The sequence below is a fragment of the Symsagittifera roscoffensis genome, chromosome 9, assembly GCF_963678635.1.
Source record: "Symsagittifera roscoffensis chromosome 9, txSymRosc1.1, whole genome shotgun sequence".
In the NCBI taxonomy this organism is placed as follows: Eukaryota; Metazoa; Xenacoelomorpha; order Acoela; family Convolutidae; genus Symsagittifera; species Symsagittifera roscoffensis.
Window position 1 is genome coordinate 35316101 of NC_087070.1, and position 22856 is coordinate 35338956.

The 22856-nt window shown below is 38.3% G+C and overlaps 1 protein-coding gene across 5 annotated transcripts in view; it reads right to left on the reverse strand.

Annotated features, from left to right (window-relative positions):
• LOC134854627 (transient receptor potential cation channel subfamily M member 2-like) overlaps nucleotides 1-15234 on the reverse strand; it is a 55718-nt gene extending 40484 nt beyond the window's left edge. For 3 of the 5 annotated variants that reach the window (XM_063870964.1, XM_063870965.1, XM_063870962.1), the window contains exons 1-4: nucleotides 15155-15234; nucleotides 6778-6994; nucleotides 5170-5710; nucleotides 4879-4908 (exon numbers count right to left, since the gene is read on the reverse strand). In XM_063870964.1, the coding sequence (XP_063727034.1) occupies nucleotides 4879-4908; nucleotides 5170-5710; nucleotides 6778-6950 (744 nt within the window). In that variant the 5' untranslated portion in view covers nucleotides 6951-6994; nucleotides 15155-15234. Of the gene's footprint in view, nucleotides 1-4878; nucleotides 4909-5169; nucleotides 5711-5858; nucleotides 5970-6777; nucleotides 6995-15154 lie in introns of those variants that run through there. The other 2 variants (XM_063870966.1, XM_063870967.1) reach the window with 2 other exon arrangements.
• Nucleotides 15235-22856: the final 7622 nt, after the last annotated feature.

Sequence of the window (22856 nt, forward strand, 5' to 3'; positions counted from 1 at the left end):
ACTGCAACTTTACATTTTTGAGCTTAGTCAGGTCCATGAACAAAGTCTAATTTTGTTAAAATTGTCAGGATGCTGCAATTTTATGCTAAGTAATGTAAACGTATGTTTCAGACGTCTTTTGAAATTTTTGTGCAGAGTACTTTTTGTTCTGAGTCTGCTCCCTAGCCCCTCGAAGTTTGCTCTCCCCTACCATTGATTCATGTACTAACTTCTATATTGGAAACCTTGTTTGTTGCCTTCAACTTTTGGGACGAGAGCAAGAGCTTTTTGAGACATTCTTTTGATATTCTGGCCTGGTGAAAGTAGCTCAAACAATCGCTACGAAGTAGAAATAATATGAAACTGCTAAGCCTGACTTATAAATGGCTCAGCTATTTTGAACAATTCGGTTTTCCAATTTTGCAAATCCTCCTTTTGTCTGCAACTAAAGCCAACATTGCATTCAGATTCAGGAAAACTAAAATTTGAAAAACATTCAAATGTACCATGGTAGTTGAAGTTATTCAACAATATCCACTGAATTCTGAATGCATTCAAAAACCAAAACAGTTTCACGCTTCAGGCACGCTTGAAAAATTGGCGCTAGAGATCCACTTCTAATCATTTTTTCTCGTGTTTTTCTACTCCTTTTCACTCAATCGATTATACTTTGTTCGCTTCGGGGAACTGAGTGATAGATGGAGTCTGGACCAGTCTTAAACTGAAAACCAAAAGATACCCAGACAAAAATTGAGAAAAAGTCTAGTACCAGATTGCAACAAGAACACCCTGTATAATCGCAAGGCAAAGATAAACAAGTTAAATGAAAGTTACCTAAGATTTTTCTTCAATAAAATGTTTTTTATAATTCAAGAAAAAGCGTAGTAAACACTTTTGCACTAGCTATTTTTACTTTTAATGCACATTATCCCATTAAACTCGTAAATTGATTCAACAGATACCACCCCAACTTTACACAGCCGTTTATTGTTAATGCCGTATCAACGAAACGCCATAAGCCAACATCCTGCACATGAAAAATCTCCTGAAATTTTTCATCACATCCAAGAGCGGTTTTAAGGGAAACGCTATTTTACGACATCCATTTTTGGGCAACCAACCGTAAAATTTCCTTTAAGGCGCCTTTGGTATCAATATTTATTAAATTTGACCGGGAGTACACGCCGAAAAAAAACGTGATATTTTGGACGAAAAGTTCCAAATGGGGACATTTAAAAAACATCGCTTGCTGCGCAGAAAATTTTGACTAAATATGGTCGTAATTGTGTTTCAAAAAAGCTCGAAAAATCAGCTTTGTCGATCTAAAAAAAAATGGTTAACTTTTAAAAATCCAACTCCCCCAAACCTCGAGAAAATCTAGATCCGCCTTTGACGACACCTGATGATCATAAAGAGGACAAAAACTAAGGGGTGTATAAATTGGCTCATTTACATAAAAAGTCGTTAAAATTCAAACGGCAATGCTGAATAAATTAGCAAGTATTTCCCATTAACTTTACGATAAGAGACAACACAGGTTCTCTCGAATAGGTTCTTTCAAGGGCTTCACTTCGACATAAAGCACTTAAGTGCTCGTTCCTGTTTTTTTTTTCGACATGGTCTGGGTATTCAAAAAAAAATTGTTTTTATCACAAAAGCCATTTTAAATTTTATTTAATGGTGCCCGCTCCCACCTGCAATTTTTACACGTTAAATGCGTGTTCAAATCGTCCAGTTCTTCTAAGATACAACCAACAGATGGTCGGAAGAATATGAAAAAACTTAGAAGTAAAAAAAAAACATGATAAAACAATTTTCACCTTTCGAATTTTGATAATAAATATTACATTTAAGCTCTTGGAAATTCAAGAATTGTCTTTGATTGGCATTTTTTCTTCAAGATATCCCAATTAGAGAAAACTGGATCAATAGGTATTTTTTCAACAAAGGAAATGAACTGAACGTAAAAGTAAATCAAATGTCAAGACACAAGAAATCAACTTTGAGCGTGAACAAATTGTTTTTGAAACGAAAGAGAAAATCATAACGACAATCGCTTTTTGCTTCTGCTCTTAGAGATTGGCATGCGGACTAATTAGGCTATGATACACATATATGGTCTTCATATTTAATCTTGTGTAACCACTCGTGCTTGATGCTCATGCTTGGGGATACGAAAGAGCCTCTTCAGTTTTGAGAATTGACATCCTCAGTGTCAAATATTCCTTATTTTTATTTGCTATTGGCTTTCACAGCATATATATCCACAACCTTTGTAAGCTTTGAAGATTCAAGATTTTCTAGCAGAACTCAAAACATGGCCAACAGACAGCTGTAAAAGAGCCGATGAGCAAGAAATCCAAAAAAAACTCAGATTTTTTAAATCAAATTTCGAGTTTTGAAAAATATCCGAAAACAATGATCCCAAAACAAAAAAAAAGAAATACAAATGTCAAAAAAAATCCAGCAAATCTTCAATATGTAACTTTTTTGGCACAGAAGCGAAGTTTTGATATGTAAACTTGCTTTTTGTCGAACGTGCCACGGGCTCTTGTGGCGCTGAGTGCGCCATTGAACCTCTGACCAGTAAAATAGAAACTTCAAGCCCTTCTACCTATAACACTGTCGTTTGACTATCGTTAAACACTAGCCACCAATAACGCAGAGAATACATGCTACCAAATTTCTAATGCTATGGATCGCGATTATATCGAAAGTGCCACAGAAAAAGTATTTTACTTGCGACTTCGATTGAAAAAGTAGTTTCTCACTAATACACTACGCTCATACTAGCTTATACACTACGCTAATAGACTAGCTCGATGGTGTATTGAAAATCATCCAAAATGAGAAACATGGATAAGTCGGTATAATCCGCTCTTTTTGGATCAGTCGGTAGAATTAAAAACCAATTTAGAAAGTAATTTATTCACGTTGTTCGCGCTATTTGAACTTTCTTTCCAAAGAGCGCAGTTTTTCTTCTAATTAGTAAATGACATTTGTTGGTTGGAGAGTAGTAAATGAATGCAAGGAACAAAAAACGGAAGTTTTTTTAAAAAACTTCAAATTTCAACTAACAAGTATATGGCCTCTAGGCTCTTTGAAATTCCAGAAAAAGGTTATAATTGACACTTTTCTGCTACAGCTAATTCAGTTTGAGGAAAATGGATCAATGGGTAGTTTTTATTCCGCAACGAAATCTGAAAATTGAAAGCCAATTTCGAAACTACATGTCGATCATGTTTTTGTTGTGACCTATACACTTTTGCTCTTCGATAGTGGAGTTGGCCTTCCTGTAAACAAAGGTGCTGAGCTTAAATATAATCAAAAATCACAATTTTGAGTGTGAACAACTTTTTCCTGAGTCCCCCCCCCCCCCCCCCCCCTCCCCCTGTTCAGACCAATTGAGCTATCACCCCCCTCCCCAAGAAAAAAATGGGAACACATTATAAAAGACGTTTTTGGGCAATCATTGCTTCGAGTTGAACAAGTTTACAGACCTCAATTTATGCCAAAGAAAACCTACAGCATCCTAAAGTATACATTTGCACTTTTCTTCAAACTAAACAGGAAAATGCGGGTTTAATATGCGACTAATTTGACCATTTTTTCACTCTGAATCTAGTTATTAGTTTTCATAACGTAATTTTTAGCGCTCCGCATTTGCTGAAGAATATGGCGTTTAGTTTTTTACAATTAAAGGTAGTTCAACTGGTTATAAACATGTCTCAAGGGCTCTTTTCCAGTTCCCCCCTTCAAATACAAATTTTGAAAGCTTATTTAACGTTGTCATAATGCAATGAAATTTGGCGTGGTGAACAAATCGACAACTCTGAACAGATTTGTTCTTCATACTTTAAAGCGTAACATCACGCATTTAGCCGTAATAACACATAAAACAGACATAAAACTCGGTATTTTGAAAGGGGGGAACTGGAAAAGAGCTGTCTCAAGTACCTATGGAGCTAACTCCCCCCCCCCCCCCTCCCCAGGCCGAAATAAAGGGGGAGGGGGGACATTTGGTCAATTGATCCGAAGTATATTCACTAAGTCCATTGACACTCAATACAAAGCTTCTTTTTTTGGGAGCAATTTGGATACTTTTCAACTTCATTTGACAAAATTGCTGTCAAAAATAAACAAAATCAAAAATTTTGCAGCACATGCTATAGTGTGATCTGACACAATCATTCAAGTCAAAATGATTTAATTTTTGGATATCTGACACTTCGACAATTGGTCATGCCACCCTCGAAATTAGGACCTTTAATTAGTACCTACGATGAATTTTGGGTTAAAAACGAGCTTCTGAGTAATATTGTTGCCATAAATGAAAAAAGTTCATGAATAAGTTAAAACGTCAGAGTGCATTATGCATTGTATTCTTTAATGCTGGTAGTTCTTTGTATGCGAAGTTATTTAAAACAGCTACAGGAAGTAATAACGGCAAAGCTAATCTTCTGGTATTGTTATAACACGATCAATCAATCAACTTTTGACAAGTCTTCCACAGCGTATTTGATTATGAACTTCAAATATATTCCCGTTAATCTAGATTAAGAAAAGACTAGATTAGATTTAGATTAAGAAAAGACGCCACTACGCTCAGAACTTCATTTTGAACTGTTGCCAACATTGGAAATTTTTTGGATGAAAAGAAATTTTTAATAACGATTTTTGGTTTTTCAATGTTCTATATGTTTTTCAGTATTTCTTAAATTAATTCAGACCATCTTCATTCAATTTTCAATTTTCTTTAAATAAATTGAGACCATCATAGAAAAAAGAGCAACAGTTCGTGGTTGACTTTAAAGTAAATGATTGTGCACAAGCCCACTGATGAGACCAGATTAAAATGCTACGCGACAACTAAAGATAAGATAGATTGATTCAACTTACTTCCTCGTAGCGAGGACCTTTATGGTGATCCTGTTCAAAATAACACAACACACTCCATGAAACATTCGCCAAACTAATTCAAAAAGGTAAACTTCAGCTCAAACTAAACTAAAGCGGAAATCAATGGTAATTATTGTCACTTTTTTCCATTTTCTAAAGCAAATTTTCAAACTTGTAAACAGTAGATGTCAAACAATTTTATCAAAATAAAAAAATTAGTTTTAGTTAAACCAAAAAAAAACGAAGTTATAGCCGTTTTTAAAACTTTTAGCAACTTAATAAAAAGCTTACCGATTTGAGCCAATTAGCCATAGCCTGATGATTATCAATAGTTCCCCAGGTGTTAATTCCGATACACTTCACACTTGAATGCTGTTCCCCCACCCACTCCCTGTACTCAGCCTGCCTGACCGCCTCCCCTACCACTTTGGTCAACCCCACGTGAGTTCCGCCAGTTATGATCCAGGAGTCCGTAGTGGACACCGCTTTCACAAGGCCCTCTCGGATACGTTCACGCTGGAACGGAGTCAGTCGGGACGCCTCGTGTCCGGCCAACACGGAGACGATGAGGTTCGGGCGCCCCGCTTCTTCGAGCGACCACTGATTGGCCATGAATGACAACACGCCATTCGGCGCAGCGTCGTGAGCTACAGTCACAAACTCGCATTCTTTCGAATCGCCTTCGAGTTCGTTGACGAACCGCAGTTTTCCGTGAGTCACCAACTGATGCTTCTTCATGTGGATGTCTCGGTTCCACAGAGACCCAGGAGGCAGTTTTTGAAGACCTTCTTTAAAATGCTCCGAGAACTTATAACCGCATCCGACACAACAGCTAAAAACACGAAACTATTTATTGATGGCAGAATCAAAATTTAAATTCGTCATTTCAAATATCTAAATATTTTTTCAATTTTCATGACAAGCTTGGTTTTCATCGCAAAGCAAACAAATATTCAAGTCGAAACATTTATTTCTCATACCTTTCGTCTGGAAAGTCTGGAAGTCCAGAGTAGCTTTAAATTTGACCAAGTTCAAATATCAATCTGTCAATACATTATAAGTGAAATGCCCATCAACTTTGTTTAAAAAATTAGCATCCCAGGTGTTCAATTTCAGCACACTGTCACCGACAGTCCGTTATTATCTTTGACAGCTAATAATAATTGAAAAAAATAATAATACAAAATCAACATCGAATTCCGGGGAAAATAATTTACCTCACGATAAAACGCTGCATAGCTTTCTCAATTAAAGAATCAGCAAAAGATTACAAAAAACAGAAAATTAGAAAAATCATAAATTTCTCGCAGTTGTCTCATAGATTCGTACCAAACATCACAGATTCATCGCGAGAAAGTCTCATATTGAAAAATGATCAAACCTAGCCAATCGAAGATTGGAAAACAGTTATGAACGCAAGTAAACATAGAAAAAACACTCTACTTTCGAACTTCAAAGAAAAAAATAGATGCCATTTGAGCTCTTTCAATTCCTAGAACAATTCATGATTGGCGCTTTTTTAATAACCTAAACCCAACTAGAGAAAACTGGATCAATACGTTAAGTTTTTATTCCGCTGAAATCTAAAAATTAAATTCCATTTTCGAAACTAGAAATCATTCACGTTTTTTTTTCGCGCCATTTCCACGTTCGTATTTGGAGAGTGCTATTTACGTCACTTTCAGCAGATGAATTTCAATTGAACTCAAAAAGGGCATATATACCTAAAGGCATTCATAAACGCATCGATATGTATGAAAAACAATGTTCGTGAAAAAAAATCAGCAAGACCTATATAATAATCTTCACTATTTTCATTATTCTAAAACAGCGTCAACTGATGAAAAAATTTTTACAATCAATGAGCGTTAAAAGTAACGTCACTCAAGTGCGACTTACATTGAATCTTCGTCAACAGGCGTTCTCTGTGTTGTCGGCGATGTCACAGCGGCGGATCCGGAACCACCGCTTGCGTCTCCGGCTCCACCCGCGTCATCCTCTTTGGCCTTGAAATTTGCGCATCTGTCCTTAAGGAAAATCTGGTCGTGATCAAATCTCGAATGACCCCTCATTGCAGAAGCCACTTCGGAAATACTATGATGGCTCTTCCTTCGATCTAAACGTCCTTTGAATTTACGGACTGCTGTAGCGGCTTTAACGTTCCAAGAAGCCATAACTTTCCGTTAAATTTGAAGCAACAACTCAATTGCAATAATTTCAATAAATCGAACAAAATTGAGAATTCAAATCCAAATTCATTTGAAAAACTGCAAACACAATACTAAAAAAAAACTTTTCTGGGGAAGATCTTCAAAGTTGATCGCTTTGAAATTGCTGCTTTTTAAGTGATTTAAAGCTACAATTGTCACCCCATATGGCGTAAAAAGGACAATAAGTGTAAGGTAAGAATAATGCAGTAGCCTCAAAAACGGAACTAGAGTTCCCTGAAAAACATCTTGCCTATATGAACAGTAATTGCAAATCTATCTCAATTTTAATATTTGTGGCTCCGCTTTAATGCGTTCCCATAATAACGAACCGGAGGAAAAGAACTTTGATATCCGCTTCTATCATACCAACTGTTAGATAGTTGTTTATGCTGACTTTAAAAGCTAACACCCAGAATTTAAAAAAGATATGACAAAAGATAAGCACTATTTCAAATCCGCTTCAGGTGGCAAGACTAAAATTTACATATTGAATTTCAAATTTTATCGCTAACAATTCAACTTCTACCACACAATAAAACTAGTACAAAGTTTCTTTGAACAATTCCTCGGAAAAAATCGACAGATGCAAAAAGACGGTGGATTTCAACAATTTTCAATTCTCCAAAACAGTTTAAATTTGAATACGTGACTGAATAAAGAAAAAGATTGCCGCTTGATCTTCTTAGATAGCATTGGTTGACCTGGAAATGCGGTTTCAAGGTAATCCAAAAAGATCGAGTGGATTTATTGAGCAACTGACAAGGAAAATTGCTTCCAGATCAAATTTCGAAGTTATCAGAACAAATTTCATCACATTCAATCTTTTTGAATTTACAAATTAAGATAAAAGTATTTTAATAATTCAACTTGTTTTGACACAATGATGATATGCAGAGCTCCGTATTACTTGCGGTAAAAAAAACTAGAAGTCAACTTTCAAACAAAAACTATCAGCAAAACCGGAATTGTTCAAAAAAAATTCCACTAAAAAAGCCTGCTACCCTACTCAGTCGATTTCAAGACCAACTTAAACTATCTAAATCAGCAGCTCTTGTAATCTGGAAACAATGCAAACAGAGAAAAAAGAAAATCTGCTTGCGCCGGAGATGCACCGAATGCGCATTACTAATGCTATTATGCTGCTACGAGACAACTTAAAGGAAATGGATTTGATTTTATCTCCTACACGAGAGATCCATCAAAACATTGCATGGTGAATAAACATTGCATTGTCGCAGAATTTTTTCTATGAAATAATCAATCTCAGAACATTTCATAATTCAGCACTACGGACTTATCAACCTTTCAAAATTCATCAATTTTTAAATGAAGCTGTAATTGTGCTACCAGATACTGCATTAATATCTCAAAAAATGAGAAATTTCCAAGTTTCGAGAAAATTTGTACACTTTGATAACTTTTAAGAAGCTAAAAAATTTTAGGTTTTTTGTCTATGAAGAAAGCAAATCTTATTAAAAAGGGCAACAACTTTTAAAAAGTAAAATTAATCTGGATTAAAACACGACTCACAAACTGCAGACTTAACAAGGATAGCCGGTTACTGTGTAAGTAGCACAGAATGTTCCGAACATATCCTTAAAAAATACAAACAGTTTTTTTTCATGTTTTTCTTTTATATGAGTGTTTTTTTTCTAGTCTATGGAGCAGTAATAACAAAAAATTAAATAAAACAAAAAAATTGATTTTTTTTTTCATTTGAGATATTTTGTGAAAATCAATTCCTCGCACGCCATACCAAGTAAAAAGAGATAAATTTCGCTCTTAGCAACAAATCAATTATGGCAAATAAGCTTCCTTCAACCAATTTGGTACGAGTTCTATGACGGATTAAATCTCCGCTTGCGCATTATTAGCGCGAAATATATCGCGCGTTAATTGTCCCAAATTGGCCCCAAAAACGTCACAAAAAATAATCACAGGTGAAACATCTTTTCAAATTTAAGCTCAGGACAACAACACTTCTTGAATGATATAAAAAAAAATCCCGTCGAAAATGGCCAGTTGAGTCGAAATTTGTCTGAAAAAAAGCACCCCGATCACAAATCTTCCATTACTTTCGTTAGAATGTCGGAACAATAATAGTCTGTGTGAAAATCCTTAGCATTGGCTGCACTTAATAGCTGGTTATAGATCAAAAGGAACACTTTCAAAATGAACACAATTTATCGCAACAATATTTGTGACTTATAGCATGAACTATCTTTTTTTCCAGCCTAACACAAGAATCGCTTTTGTAAAAAAAACCGCAAAAAAACTATCGTTGACGAAATAATCAGGTCAAAATTTGAAAACAAGGTTTTCCGGAAATACATTTTAGACTAATTTAGAAAAAAAATTAATAATTGGACAATACGATGTGCCATCACATTAATGGATATGAATGAAGCGAAAAAGCTGAAAATGAAACTTGGATACTAAGTTGTGTTCAGCTAACAGCGCACACTGTCAGAAAAAAATCAGAAACCATGCCTTCGAAAGAAAAAAACTGAAATAAATTTAAAAAATCACACGAAAAATCGCTTCAAAGATTTTTCTGTTCAAATTGAAAGTTTCTGCGTGTATTAGAAAAAACGCATTACAAAAAGATGGACAAAAAGGTTTGCGCGTGTTAAGTTCTAAGAAATGATTTTACCAATTAATCGAATAGCAGTTTCTGAAAAAAAAATTAGCCGACAAAATCCAGATCAAATTTCGAAGTTATTAGAACAAAATTCATCACATTCAATCTTTTTGATTTTGAAATTAAGATAAAAGTATTGTGATAATTCAACTTATTTTGACACAATGATGATATGCAGAGCTCCGTATTACTTGCGGTAAAAAAACTAGAAGTCAATTTTCAAAACTACCACCAAAACCGGAATTGTTTAAAAAAATTCCACTGAGAAAGCCTGCTACCCTACTCAGTCTATTTCAAGACCAACTTAAACTATCTAAATCAGCAGCCCTTGTAATCAGGAAACTATATATGCAAACAGAGAAAAAAGAAAATCTGCTTGCGCCGGAGATGCACCGAATGCGCATTACTAATGCTATTATGCTGCTACGAGACAAATAAAAGGAAATGGATTTGATTTTATCTCCTGCACGAGAGATCCATCAAAACATTGCATGGTGAAGAAACATTGCATTGTCACAGAATTTTTTCTATGAAATAATCAATCTCAGAACATTTCATAATTCAGCACTACGGACTTATCAACCTTTCAAAATTCATCAATTTTTAAATGAAGCTGTAATTGTGCTACCAGATACTGCATTAATATCTCAAAAAATGAGAAATTTCCAAGTTTCGAGAAAATTTGTACACTTTGATAACTTTTAAGAAGCTAAAAAATTTTAGGTTTTTTGTCTATGAAGAAAGCAAATCTTATTAAAAAGGGCAACAACTTTTAAAAAGTAAAATTAATCTGGATTAAAACACGACTCAAAAACTGCAGACTTAACAAGGATAGCCGGTTACTGTGCAAGTAGCACAGAATGTTCCGACCATATCCTTAAAAAAAACAGTTTTTTTTCATGTTTTTCTTTCATATTAGTGTTTTTTCTAGTCTATGGAGCAGTAATAACAAAAAATTAAATGTAACAAAAAAAAATTGGTTTTTTTTTTCATTTGAGATATTTTGTGAAAATCAATTCCTCGCACGCCATACCAAGTAAAAAGAGATAAATTTCGCTCTTAGTAACAAATCAATCATGGCAAATAAGCTTTCTTCAACCAATTTGGTACGAGTTCTATGACGGATTAAATCTCCGCATACGCATTAATAGCGCGAAATATATCGCGCGTTAATTGTCCCAAATTGGCCCCAAAAACTTCACAAAAAATAATCACAGGTGAAACATCTTTCCAAATTTAAGCTCAGGACAACAACACTTCTTGAATGATATAAACAAAAATCCCGTCGAAAATGGCCAGTTAAGTCGAAATTTGTCTGAAAAAAAAGCACCCCGATCACAAATCTTCCATTACTTTCGTTAGAATGTCGAAACAATAATAGTCTGTGTGAAACTCCTTAGCATTGGCTGCACTTAATAGCTGGTTATAGATCAAAAGGAACACTTTCAAAATTACTTCAAAGCTTCAAAAATCGCTTCAAAGGTTTTTCTGTTCAAACTGAAAGTTTCTGCGTGTATTAGAAAAAACGCATTACAAAAAGAGTGGACAAAAGCGTTTGGGCGTGTTACGTTCTTAGAAATGATTTTACCAATTAATCGAATAGCAGTTTCTGAAAGAAAAAAAATTAGCCGACAAAATTGGGCCGAAATCAATTAGGCAGGCCTACAAAATAAATCTCATCATTTTTTAATCAGTAGATACAGTAACGCATTGACTCTAGATACAGTGACAAGAAATGTTAAATTTGCCAAGTGCCGGAAATAGAGCGCTTGAAGTCGGAGATCCTGAGCACAAAGTTATTTACGGGAAAAAATCTGGTATCCGATTGTAATAGGTGAAGTGATTCAAAATTTTTGTAGGTCTCGATAAAAGACAAGTATGGACCCAGCTAAAGCTGGAGGTACGTGTTTGATACTGAATGAATTTGCTATACTGATGCGGCACGAAAATTGTTATTTCAAAAATTGGATTTTGCCTATAACCTTAGTTGTTTCTCTAAAATAAGTGAAAAGAGTCAGAAATTTTGAGATAATCAACTTTCCCAAGGTGATAACAAATCTCTTACAAAAAATTAAGGAGTCGCCGCTTCTGCAGGAACAATTCTTGCAACCCGTTCTTTCAATGTAACTTTTTATCTCAGATTTGAGGGTGTAAAATTGAAGAAAACCCGTTCTTTCAATGACACTGTCTATCTCAGAATTGATAGTGTAAAATTGTAGAACAGATTTGATAATTAAAAATTGAAGAATAAGTCGAAAGCTCTAAAAAAAACGTTCAAAAGACTGTCCAAAACACATGTTTTTCTGCAAAAAAGAAGGTTATCACCACTTAAGCCGAGAAGACTTCCAATCTGAGAATCGGTAGGGTAGTTTTCGCGTATATTCAATAAGTTTCCAAAAAACTGTCAAAATTTCAAAATTTTGACTTGTTCGACGGCCATAACTTTTTTCTTAACCCCGCATAGAAAAGCTAAAAACTTTAAAACAACTTGAAATTTGAATTTTAAGAGGTCGAAAACTTCTTGCGTAAAAATTTTTGTGATTTGTCCGCTAATTCAGAGGAGCTTCCAATTACCTATAATGTCATTGAACCCAGAATATCAGATTTGGGAGGTTAGTTTCCGAGAAAAAATCAAAAACATACATAAAACGGTCAAAAATCAAAAACTTGACAATTTCCGAGGACCATAAATTTATGTGACAAAAAAAGTTGTAGCCACGTATGCAGAGAAGCTTTTCAAACCAGTTCTATGATTTGTGATGGTAGTTCTCGAAAAAAGTCAAAAACTTTTTAAAAATTGAAAAAAAATTACTTCTCCGAGGACCGTAACTTTTGGTATCACAAAAATTTCCACCAAAATCTCAGGTATGCCAAGATAGTTTTCGAGAATATTAATAAGATGGCGAAAAGATCGAAAATTTGATTTTTCAGAGGGCGATAACTTCTTGCGCAAAACTTTTTGTTGATGTCTGCTAATGTAGAGGAGCTTCCAACTACCCATAACCTCATTGAACCCACAATATCCGATTTGAGAGGTTAATTTCCGAGAAAAGTCCAAAAAGATCAAAAATTTGACTAATCCGAGGGCCATAAATTTATGTGACAAAAAAATTGATTGTAGCCACTAATGCGAGGGAGGTTTTCAAAACAGTTCTATTCATTGAAACCAGAAACTTATATTTGAGGGTACTTTTTGAGAAAACGAAAAAAAATTTAAAAAATGTGTCAAATATTCCCCAACCCTTTTTCGAGGGTTCAAGTAAAAAAACTACAGGAGAGTATGCAGGCACGCAGAGGAGTAAGCGGTCTTTCAATTGATAACCCTTTTTTTGAAAACCAGAATAAGTTTCTGAGAAAAAGTGAAATTTTTGCAAAAAATGATATTTTCCATAACGAAAAAAAATGAAATTTCAACAAACCGATTGGTAAACATACAATTGAATTGAGAAGTGTGGATGGGAGTCTTATAATTGTGTTCATCTTGGATTAGCCCAAAATTAGGTCGTTAAGCAGATGAAAAATAGGCTTAAATAAATTTGCCGAGAAAGTTTTTTTGGCGAATTTGTTTAGGAAATACGAAGTCAAGATAAATAAAATTGCAAAATGAAGGCGTAAATCAAACACTAAAAACATTATTAAAGAAAAATGCGGGCAAAAAAATTCCAAGTCGCCTACTTAAGTCACATATGAGGTTAAAGAAAAATAGGCCCTATAACCATTGGCTCAAGAGTCAGGGACACTATCTCTTGTGTTTTTCTACCTCGAACGGTCGGAGCCAATTCGGTTCACTTACGACATGAGACTAAAACCCTCGTTACAGCTTAAAGGCCACTACCAAAATACCCCCCCACTCTAGAAAATAAGAACGTCCCCATACTTAGGTCTCAAAATACCCAAAATACGCGAACGCCGTTAAAAACAGGGTCGCAACATCCGTACAGTTACTTTTTATTAGACAGTGGAACTTTGATCCATTTCAGATGGATCAACCTAAAACTCTCCGTACCTCAACATAACAATTATAAAACACACTCAAGAAAACTAAATTGGGTACTCACATACCAGCACACTCGAGAATTGGAGTAACTAAATTAACTAGCGACTAGCATAAATGTAATAACTTGAGAAGTTTGCTATTATTAAATTCCAATAAGGGAAATGAGTTTTCACTTGAGAACTAAAGTTTTTGGTTGGACCATTGGGAGACTTCGGTTGTCCACCTTTCCACCGAAGGTTCACTCTGGTCCACTTCGAATAAATGTATTCTTCTTTCGCAATCGTTCTGTTTCCTATTTCAGGATAGGACAGCTCTACTCTCGTGTGATTTATATCTGGAAATTGCGAATAGCAATTTCCCGCTGCTTTTTAACTACTTTCCCGCGATTGTAACTCGGTGGTTCTGATTTTTCATTTCTGAGATTTTCAGTTGTCGCGAGAAAGTTGAGCATGACAGGCTCAATTCGAATTTTTGAAAAATTACATTTCACCCCAAAATTACGTTTTTCGTATTTCTCAAGGTCAAACTTCCAAATATGACCGACTGGCACATAATTTTATTTGAAACAGAAAATTTCCCGTTTGAAAAAATACAGGTCCTGGTCAAATTCAAACCCAGGACCTTTGCCATGCCAGGCATATTCGTTACCTTCAGGCTAAGTCGAGAACGCTAAGAAAATTAAATACATTATGAAACAAAGTAGAGATGAGTCCAGACGAGTCCTGTGGACAAAGTTTTTACGGGAAAAAGTCTAGTACACGGGTTGCAATACCCTTGCTTATCGCAAGGGTAATATATCATTCAATCCATTATGATTATTATTTTTAGCAACTGATCTTATCGAAAAATGACTGAAAATTTAAAACTTTGTTCGAATCACGACTGAAATTGCTTTAAAATGATACATAACTCAACACATTTTGGTGATTATTTGTTAAACCTGATTTTGCGTGATCAGAACAATACATGCGGAATAAGCTTTACTTTTAGCGAATGAATTCGAATGTAACTTGAAAAGCAATCAAAGTCACACCACGAAAAATTAAACTTGAAGGTGAATAACGAAAAAAAAACTGAAAGCCACTCGATCAAAACAAGTCTCTTCACTACGTTGATTAATACTTAGCAAAACTATATCGGGTATCAAACAAAGGCAAGATATGATCCGTTTATTTATCTAAACTAATTCTTTAGAAATGAGTAAAAATTCGATCGATCTTAATGAATAAAGAAGGAAGTTAGATGATTCCGAAAATTTGAAACACGAATGAGACCGTGTGTCCAACATTTTCATTCTCTTGAAAATCACGGACAACTGCTAAAAATTGCTCAAAAATTTGACAACCAATGCTCATACAGGCCAAGCTTGAAAGGTAACTTATGCAACTATTTTCCTCAGGTCAACTATTTCACACTAAAATGACTCACCAAGATTGAAGGGCAGTAGGGCACACTAAATCTGTTTGCTGATCAGTATTTAATTCAACACTTTATGAAACATTAATTCTGAAAAAAAGAATATTCATCAACTTGATATTAACTTGATATTGAATATCTTTTTTTAGTAAAAGCGGAAAACAGCTTCATAACATTTCTTCTACAGAAAAAATAGAAACAGAAAATCTGGCTGTTTTGCAAGTGGTAGTAGCTTCCGACCAAAACAAAAAGACGAAAAATTTTTTTAAACACTGTTTTCATTTTAGGCGGGCTGCTTTAGTTAATCGTAACTTGAAACGCTTAAATGTGTTCTTAAATAAGTAAAACAATTTTTTGGGCTCTTACATTTCTCAGTATTATCATAATGCGGCTAACTGACGGATAAGAGCTGTGGCTTGAGCCTACAACCAGAAGTGTTACCACATTCTACCAAGCAGATCATTTTGCCACGATTGATTGTGCCATTCTGCCAGATGACACAGCATAACCTTCCCGCGACAGAAAAAAAAGTGACTAAAGGCCATATGAACAAAAAAGTGTTGCGACGGAGGGTCAGAATGTTCTAGAATTTTTATTTTTAAAATTTCGATTGGAAGAAGAACATTTCTGAGAAATAGAAAAAAGACGGCCATTTTGAATAAAAAAAGACGAAAATCAGAACCACGATATAGATTGTGAAGAACAGTTGTATCAGAGACAGAAAAACACGGAGCCTCTTATCGTGGCAAGAACACACGATAAGGACCTTAGCGACAGATATTTGTGGAGACGGAGGCTTCAGTGGGGGGAAGAGAAATACCACGGAACCCTCCCGGGACACGAAATATAGGAGATAAGAGTGTTATCTCAAGAAAATCACGGGAGCGGAGGCTTGGTCCCCCAGAGACTGTTATATGTGAAGGGACTGTGAAAACTGACTATAACAGCTGCTGTAATGTCCTAGATCTTAATTAACACCGTTATTATTTAATATTTCAGAGCATGAGTAGATAGAAAAGGGAAAGGGTCAATCCATCTCCAATGGATTTAATATAAAACTGTCACACAAAAACATAATAAAATAGGTTGTTCGAGCCGTGTTTTTAATGACAATCACGTAGTCTGAGGATCCGAGACTCAGCTATGTGGTTGTGTTCGCATGCAAACGAAAGCTGATCAAAAGTCGTTTGACTGATGGCCTAAAAATGGTAACTTTTTACTTTGCCCTAAACAGACCAGAAAATCAACTGGCAAGGTCGAGACGGTGAAAAACGAGTGGAATTAAGGTAACTGACGCCTGCCAGTCGTTGATAGGTACTTTTTCTACGCTCCGTCGCTGTGTGATATTTGGGCGAATGTTACATAGACGTTTTTATGGCGCTCCTGGGTGGGCCTGTTAAAGGCATGAAACCATCATGATCAGCAAGCGTTTCAGCGACGTACCCTCCGCTCCGGGCGTAAGCCCGAGTTAGAGGCCTTAATGACCGTTGTTGTACTAGGGGGAAGGTGCGTACCCTCCGTCTAGTGCAATTTAGCTTTTTAACTTAGTTGACACCGAAAATTCCGGGGGCCGGAGGGTTAGGTGGGAAATCTAGAGCCCGCTTGTCCTGAGGTCCCAGGACCAAAAACAATTAAAGAGAAAGCGTAAAACCAAACAAAAATAGTGTATAACCAAGAAAAAGCCAAAAATAAATTTATTTAAAAACAAAAAAGTACAAAAAACAGTAAAAAAATCCAAAAAAGACCAAAAACAGTAAAAAACATAAAGTGACAGTTTATATGTTATTTCCGGACGAGATGTGATCTGACCTTCCTATTTGTTGTTGTTTCAGATTGATTTATATCGTTTCTGATAGAGAGATTGTGTGTTTTGGTGAAGGGTTGGGTACCCTCCCTCGAGTGTAATTTGAGTGTTTAAGCACGTTAATGGTGATTTTGCCGGTGACCGGAGGGTAGAGTGGCAGGCTGATCAACGTGTTCCACACTCAACAGGGACATCAAGGACAACATCCGCAACGACTGTTGGGTATCGTTGAAGCAATTTTAGTATCGTTCGGGTACTATTTCCTTAAAACTTAAGTGGTGGGGGGCACGATTGGCGCGGTCCGATTGTACCCTCCATCGATTACAAATTTCCGAGTTAAGGGTCTTAATTCGGATATTTTGGTGCAAAGGAGGGTATAGTATTATTCATTAACGACCATTAATAGATTATTATCCTTATTATATATTACTTATCTCCTATTTAGACCCAAGGAACACCCATTTTTTGTCGAAAATTACCAATTTTCGACCAAACCGTAGACCCCCAAATTTTCGGATATCCGAGCTTTTCCGATAGGCAAAAAGCTTTTATATAGAGAGTAGCTACGTAGTTCGATCCCCTTCACTAAGGAAACGGCGTGAGCAAAGACTCAGTAGAAGTTAGGAAAACGAAAATTTTTCGATCAAAATTTTGATAATTTTCTGTATTTTGTCAATCTGTTTTGGGGATCGAGTTTTTGAGTTTTTAGAGTTAGAGCAATAAAATTTTTTGCGTTAGGAGCGTGCTAGCATAACGTGCTCGGTTACTAGAGAAATTTTTGGGTAACCCTCCGAGTAGCTCCGTGGATAGAGCTAACGACTTAAGGTTTGGAAAAGGAAGGAATCGGAGGGTCCAAATTTGATAGTTTTTGGCCAAATTTTTGTTTCTAAACCAATTTTGGTCCGGTTTTTTGCATTATTCCAGTGCCGTACAGGGCTACTACGCTCATTTCAAGTATTTTTAGGCACTTTCGACCGGAATTGCGAAAAAAGTCTTTCAGATCCTATACAGGTGGTGAAAAAGGCCATTTTGACGAACGCGTTTTTGGCGATTTCTCAAAGACTAGTTATCCGATCGGGATAATTTTGGTACCATAAGTCGACGTTTTTGACCACTTTTCACTTTTTGACCACTTTTTGGGTTGATTATTTCGGAAAAGAAAAATTTTTTAGAATTTGTTGGTTCGGAGGGTCCAAGTAACGGGCAACCCTCCGAGCGGCAGAAAATTTTATCAAAACATCTTTTTATTCAACTGGGAAGGTTGACCGTGTCAGCCAACCTAGTTTTAAGTCAGGTAGACCGCTTTCAGAGGCTTTACTGCGGTGATATAACCCTTTTTCTTGATTTTGGGGGAACCCTCCGAGGTGACCCTCCGGAGTCAGCTAAACCCTTTAGCAACCCTCCTTAGTGGAAAATTTCCACGAGATCACCCTAAGAAGTTAAAACAGCTCCCCTTAGAGCTCCTAGCTTGTTTTGACGCTTTTTGAAGCGAGGGGGAGAACCTTCTAAGCGAGATCGAAAAATTTGAAAATTTTGGAGGTACCCTCCGAAGTAACCCTCCGGAGCATATTAAGCATCTTATTGACCCTCCTTAGTAAATTTGGGGGGACCCTCCGAGGTAACTTGGGTGATTAGGGTACCCTCCGAAGTAACTTGGGTGATCAAGGTACCCTCCGAGGTAACCCTCCGGAGCGTCTTAAATCTTCCAACGATCTTCCTTGTTAGAGATTAGAGTAAACTTTCTGTGGCTATTTGGGCAACGGAAAATATCCATTGAATTAGGATCATATTAGGATATTAGGCGTGCTTATCAGGATCATAAGAACCCATTTTGACCCGGAAATTCGTGATCAACTTTGGATTCTACATTGGGTGTATTAGAAGTAACCGAACAAAATTTTTTTTGATTGTGATTTTGGTTGTGTGGTTGCCTTGAGCTACTTAATAGGAAAGTTCGGGCAATCCGGGAACAAATAAAGGAAGACCTCGGTGGGTGTATTAGGCAAATACAGACCCACTTGAGAAGAAAAATTATTCCCTACTCTCGTGCACTTGGAGCAGTCCGAGTGTGGGAGAGCTTTTTCATAGACTTTAGAAATTTTCGATCAGAGGTTGCCTTGAGCTACTTAGTAGGACAGCTCGGGCAATCGCAGGACACCTAAAAGAAGACCTCGGTGGGTGTATTAGGCAGACACACACCCACTTGAGAAGACTGTGTCCTGGGCTTCGTTCTTTCGGATCGTTCCGATTGGGGGAAGTCTTTTTCTTTAAGACTAAGTTTTATTTGTCTATTTCTGAATCATCACTGCTTTTTATCAAAGATTGTTTAATTTTAACAAAGCAGTGACTTAATAAATTGTGTGGCGATAAATTGATACTGACAAAAGGTCGCTGTCACCTGTAGGATATTCTTATCTGATTATCGATTGTGTTTTGTGTGTCGATTATATCTTGTGGAAACTTAGTGATACTGTTATACTATACAACCGGGTTGAGTTAGCATTATATCAATACTGGGTAGACCCTGTGTGTAACTTTAGCTGAGTCACTAATTTAGTCGTGAGAGATCTAAGAGACATTTTGATACTGACGGAATCGAGTAGGCAGCGTTAAGTGATTTAACTAAATCTTGTTTGTGGTACGTTTGCATTGCCATCAAATTACAAATACTTTCATTTTGATAAAAAACTATGCAGCGCAGGGACTCGCTAGGATCGACTACTAAAATTCCCAGGCTAAGCAAGGGAAGCACGCGGAAGTTTAGAACTAGGCGTAGCCAAACCTCGTTTAGCAGCGCTTCCGACGCGTTTGCTGAAGACGAATCGACTAAAGGTCAACCTGATCTTTCAGTGAGCGAAATGAAACTAAGGAGCGAGAAAAACCTCGATGGCAATCAAAGGCGGAGCGCCGAGGCCGAGCCTGCGAGCGAAACGCTGGTGGATCCCTTTGACGAAGGGGAGCGAACGCTCATTCGACCCGACTTTGAGCCAGACGAGGTCCTCGAACGGGAGGAAGCCGAGAGGACAGAGGAGACCTCGGAGCGTCCCGAGGTCGAACCTCGGGAGGAAGTGTTGTACAGGGGAATGTCCAAATCAGAGACTAAGAGCTATAAATGGAGAAAGGAACCTTCACATCTGACAAGTGGACACTCATCCTTGGCCAAACAGAGTAACAACGCGATGATGTCGAGTATGAGTCCGGGTGAAGAGCAGACGTTCTCGAAGGCCAAGAAGAGTTGGAAGTCCTTGTACGACGAACGCATGGCGTCACTACCAACTGTAGGTTTGACTTCCAGTGATGACTACCCGGAGATAACCCATCCGGATGTGAACTTCACACCGTGCCCAAGGAATGATATGAGCAGGAAGGCGTCATCAACCTCGCCGACCAGGCCCATGTCAGATGGGATAACGATGGGAGCGTCGTCAACCTTCAACAGATTAATGACGTCGATGTGCAAGCTAAGAGGCGGTGCGTCATCAAGCACCAGGCTGCAGCCGCCGTTGACCTCATCTTCGCTGGGACTAACCCCGTCATTTGGGGCCACTGGCGACATAAATGACATGTTCGCTGGCGTAATGAATGGCCTGGATGAATTGAGGCGGGACATGACTAAGAAGATAGATCAAGTTGACGAGAGAGCTCACCATGGTCGAGAGAGTTTGAAAGATGAGCTAACGCACGTGAAGTCGCAGGCGAGGTTTGATCAGGCTCAATTGATTCGTAACACCGATCAATGCCTGGCTGAGAGCCTGGCACAGGCAAATAAAGAGTCAGAGGAAAGAGAGGCAAGGATGTCAAGAGAGATCGAGCGATTACTGAATGATCATGATAACACCTACGCCCAAACGATGACTAGCCTGGAAAAGAGGTTGGACGCCAAATCTGACTTGATGATGCGGAAGCTTGACGCGATCCTGAATGGGAGTAGTTGGCAGGAGCATTCCAACTCAAGGGAGCGCTCACGCCATGCGAATGCTGGAGATGGTACGGGCAACAGTGCCAGAGCCCTGCAAGGCTCGAGAACGAACTACGAACCTAGAAACAAGGAGTGGCCAAGGGCAGCCCCGCAGAGGCCTGGCTGGACGAATCCAGTCCCGCCGGAGGCAGATGCCACCCCGGAGACAAGATTGCCAACCGTGCCACAAGTCAGTTCAGTACCAGACCTGACCACAGTCTCACAAGACACAACGATGTATGCCTCGATGTTTGAGCCTCTGAACAGATCTCTTGAAACATTCATCACCAAGCTCTCGAAGTCAACCGAGAGAGGGGAGAGGTCAAGAAGAACACTGAAAAAGCCGAAGTCATATAAAGACGAGTCAGACGGCTGCATTGATACTTGGATAGAGGTGATGAAGTTACACTTTGAGGAAGAGAATCTCTCCAAGAAACAAGAGTGCAGCGCGCTGACGAGCAACCTGGAGGGTACTGCATTAAACTGTGTAATGGCGAAAAGAGCCAATGAGAGAGACAGCGCTCGCAAGATATTCGACATCCTGCTGAATCGTTTCGGCTCTGGAGTACAAGGGCACCAGGCCATGGTGAAGTTCGAGAAGAGGCGACAGAGAGATGAAGAATCAATAGATAAATTCTTGGATGACCTTGAACTGCTCAGGAGGAGGAGCAACCCGGATGAGAGAATATCCGAACGAAACTTGGCGATCGCTTCGAAGTTCATGGATGGTGTAAGGAGTGAGGAGTTGAAGACGATGTTGGCCACTCACTTCACCCTGTCGCTTGACCAGGTACCCACGCCCGACGACTTGCGTATGAAGTCACGCGAGTATTTACTGATAAAACCGAGGGCGCAAAACCGTTACAGCAATTATGGCAACTATAGCGGGACAAACACTGGTGCGAATTCCAGTTGGTACAAACCTCGCGATGACATGGACAAGAGGAGGTCGTGTGCGAATTGTGGTTCGATGGACCATCACGTTTCTGCGTGTTCTGCATACAAACAGAACATGAAGGCCATAGGCTACTTTCTCGAGGACGCTGACGCGACCGACGAGGATCATGAAGAGTACGTGAGAGGGCTCATCATGAAATATGGTCCGAGGTGTTTCTTCTGTAATTTGGAGGGACACTTCAAGTCGGATTGTACTCAATTTTGGGACGCAGTAGCGGACGCGAAACATCCCCGCCACGATGAGGCGCTTTCGGGTGTCAAGGCCAGTCGAGCACGTCTGATGAACGAGGCTGAATCTCGGAGAAAGGAGACGACACCGAGCACTTTCACGACTAAAAAGGTTAAGACATGGCCTGACGAGGGGGTAGCCTCGAACCTCGAAACAGAGTCGTCTAGCCCACTCAAGGTGGATTACGGCCTGGCGGCAAGGACAGCTCTGCAGAATGTCAAACAAGACCTAGCCACGAAAGAAGTGGAGCAATGGGTAAGGTCGGAGCTGGAAAGCACAGATCTTCGGGAGAGTCTTAATGTCCTCGGTAAAGCGACAAAAGTAGAAGACAAAGAGGAGCCCAAGAAACAGGGACTAAAACTGAACGTTATATCTGGCAAGACTTTCGGCATGACGAAGGCGGGGACCAAAATAATGTCCATCATCTCAGTCGCAGGGCACCAGGTGGTCAAGAACTTGAGTGAACCATCCGAGATTACACTAATCCACCTGGACATCTATGCCGACTACCTGAAGGAGAAGGATCCCAAACTAGACTCCAGGGCAGTGCGAGCGCTGCTCACAACGGGAGGTCCAAGGCTGATGAAAGTGGACGGACATTATATCGATGTCTATGGCCCTTACCCGATTCTGATGAATGTGGATGGCATCAATATCTACACGAAAGCTCACATAACTGATGCGAACGATCAGGTTGGCCGGATATACATTGGTCAAGAGGAGCTGAAGGTCAGACGAATCGGACACAACGCGATGCTCGAACAAG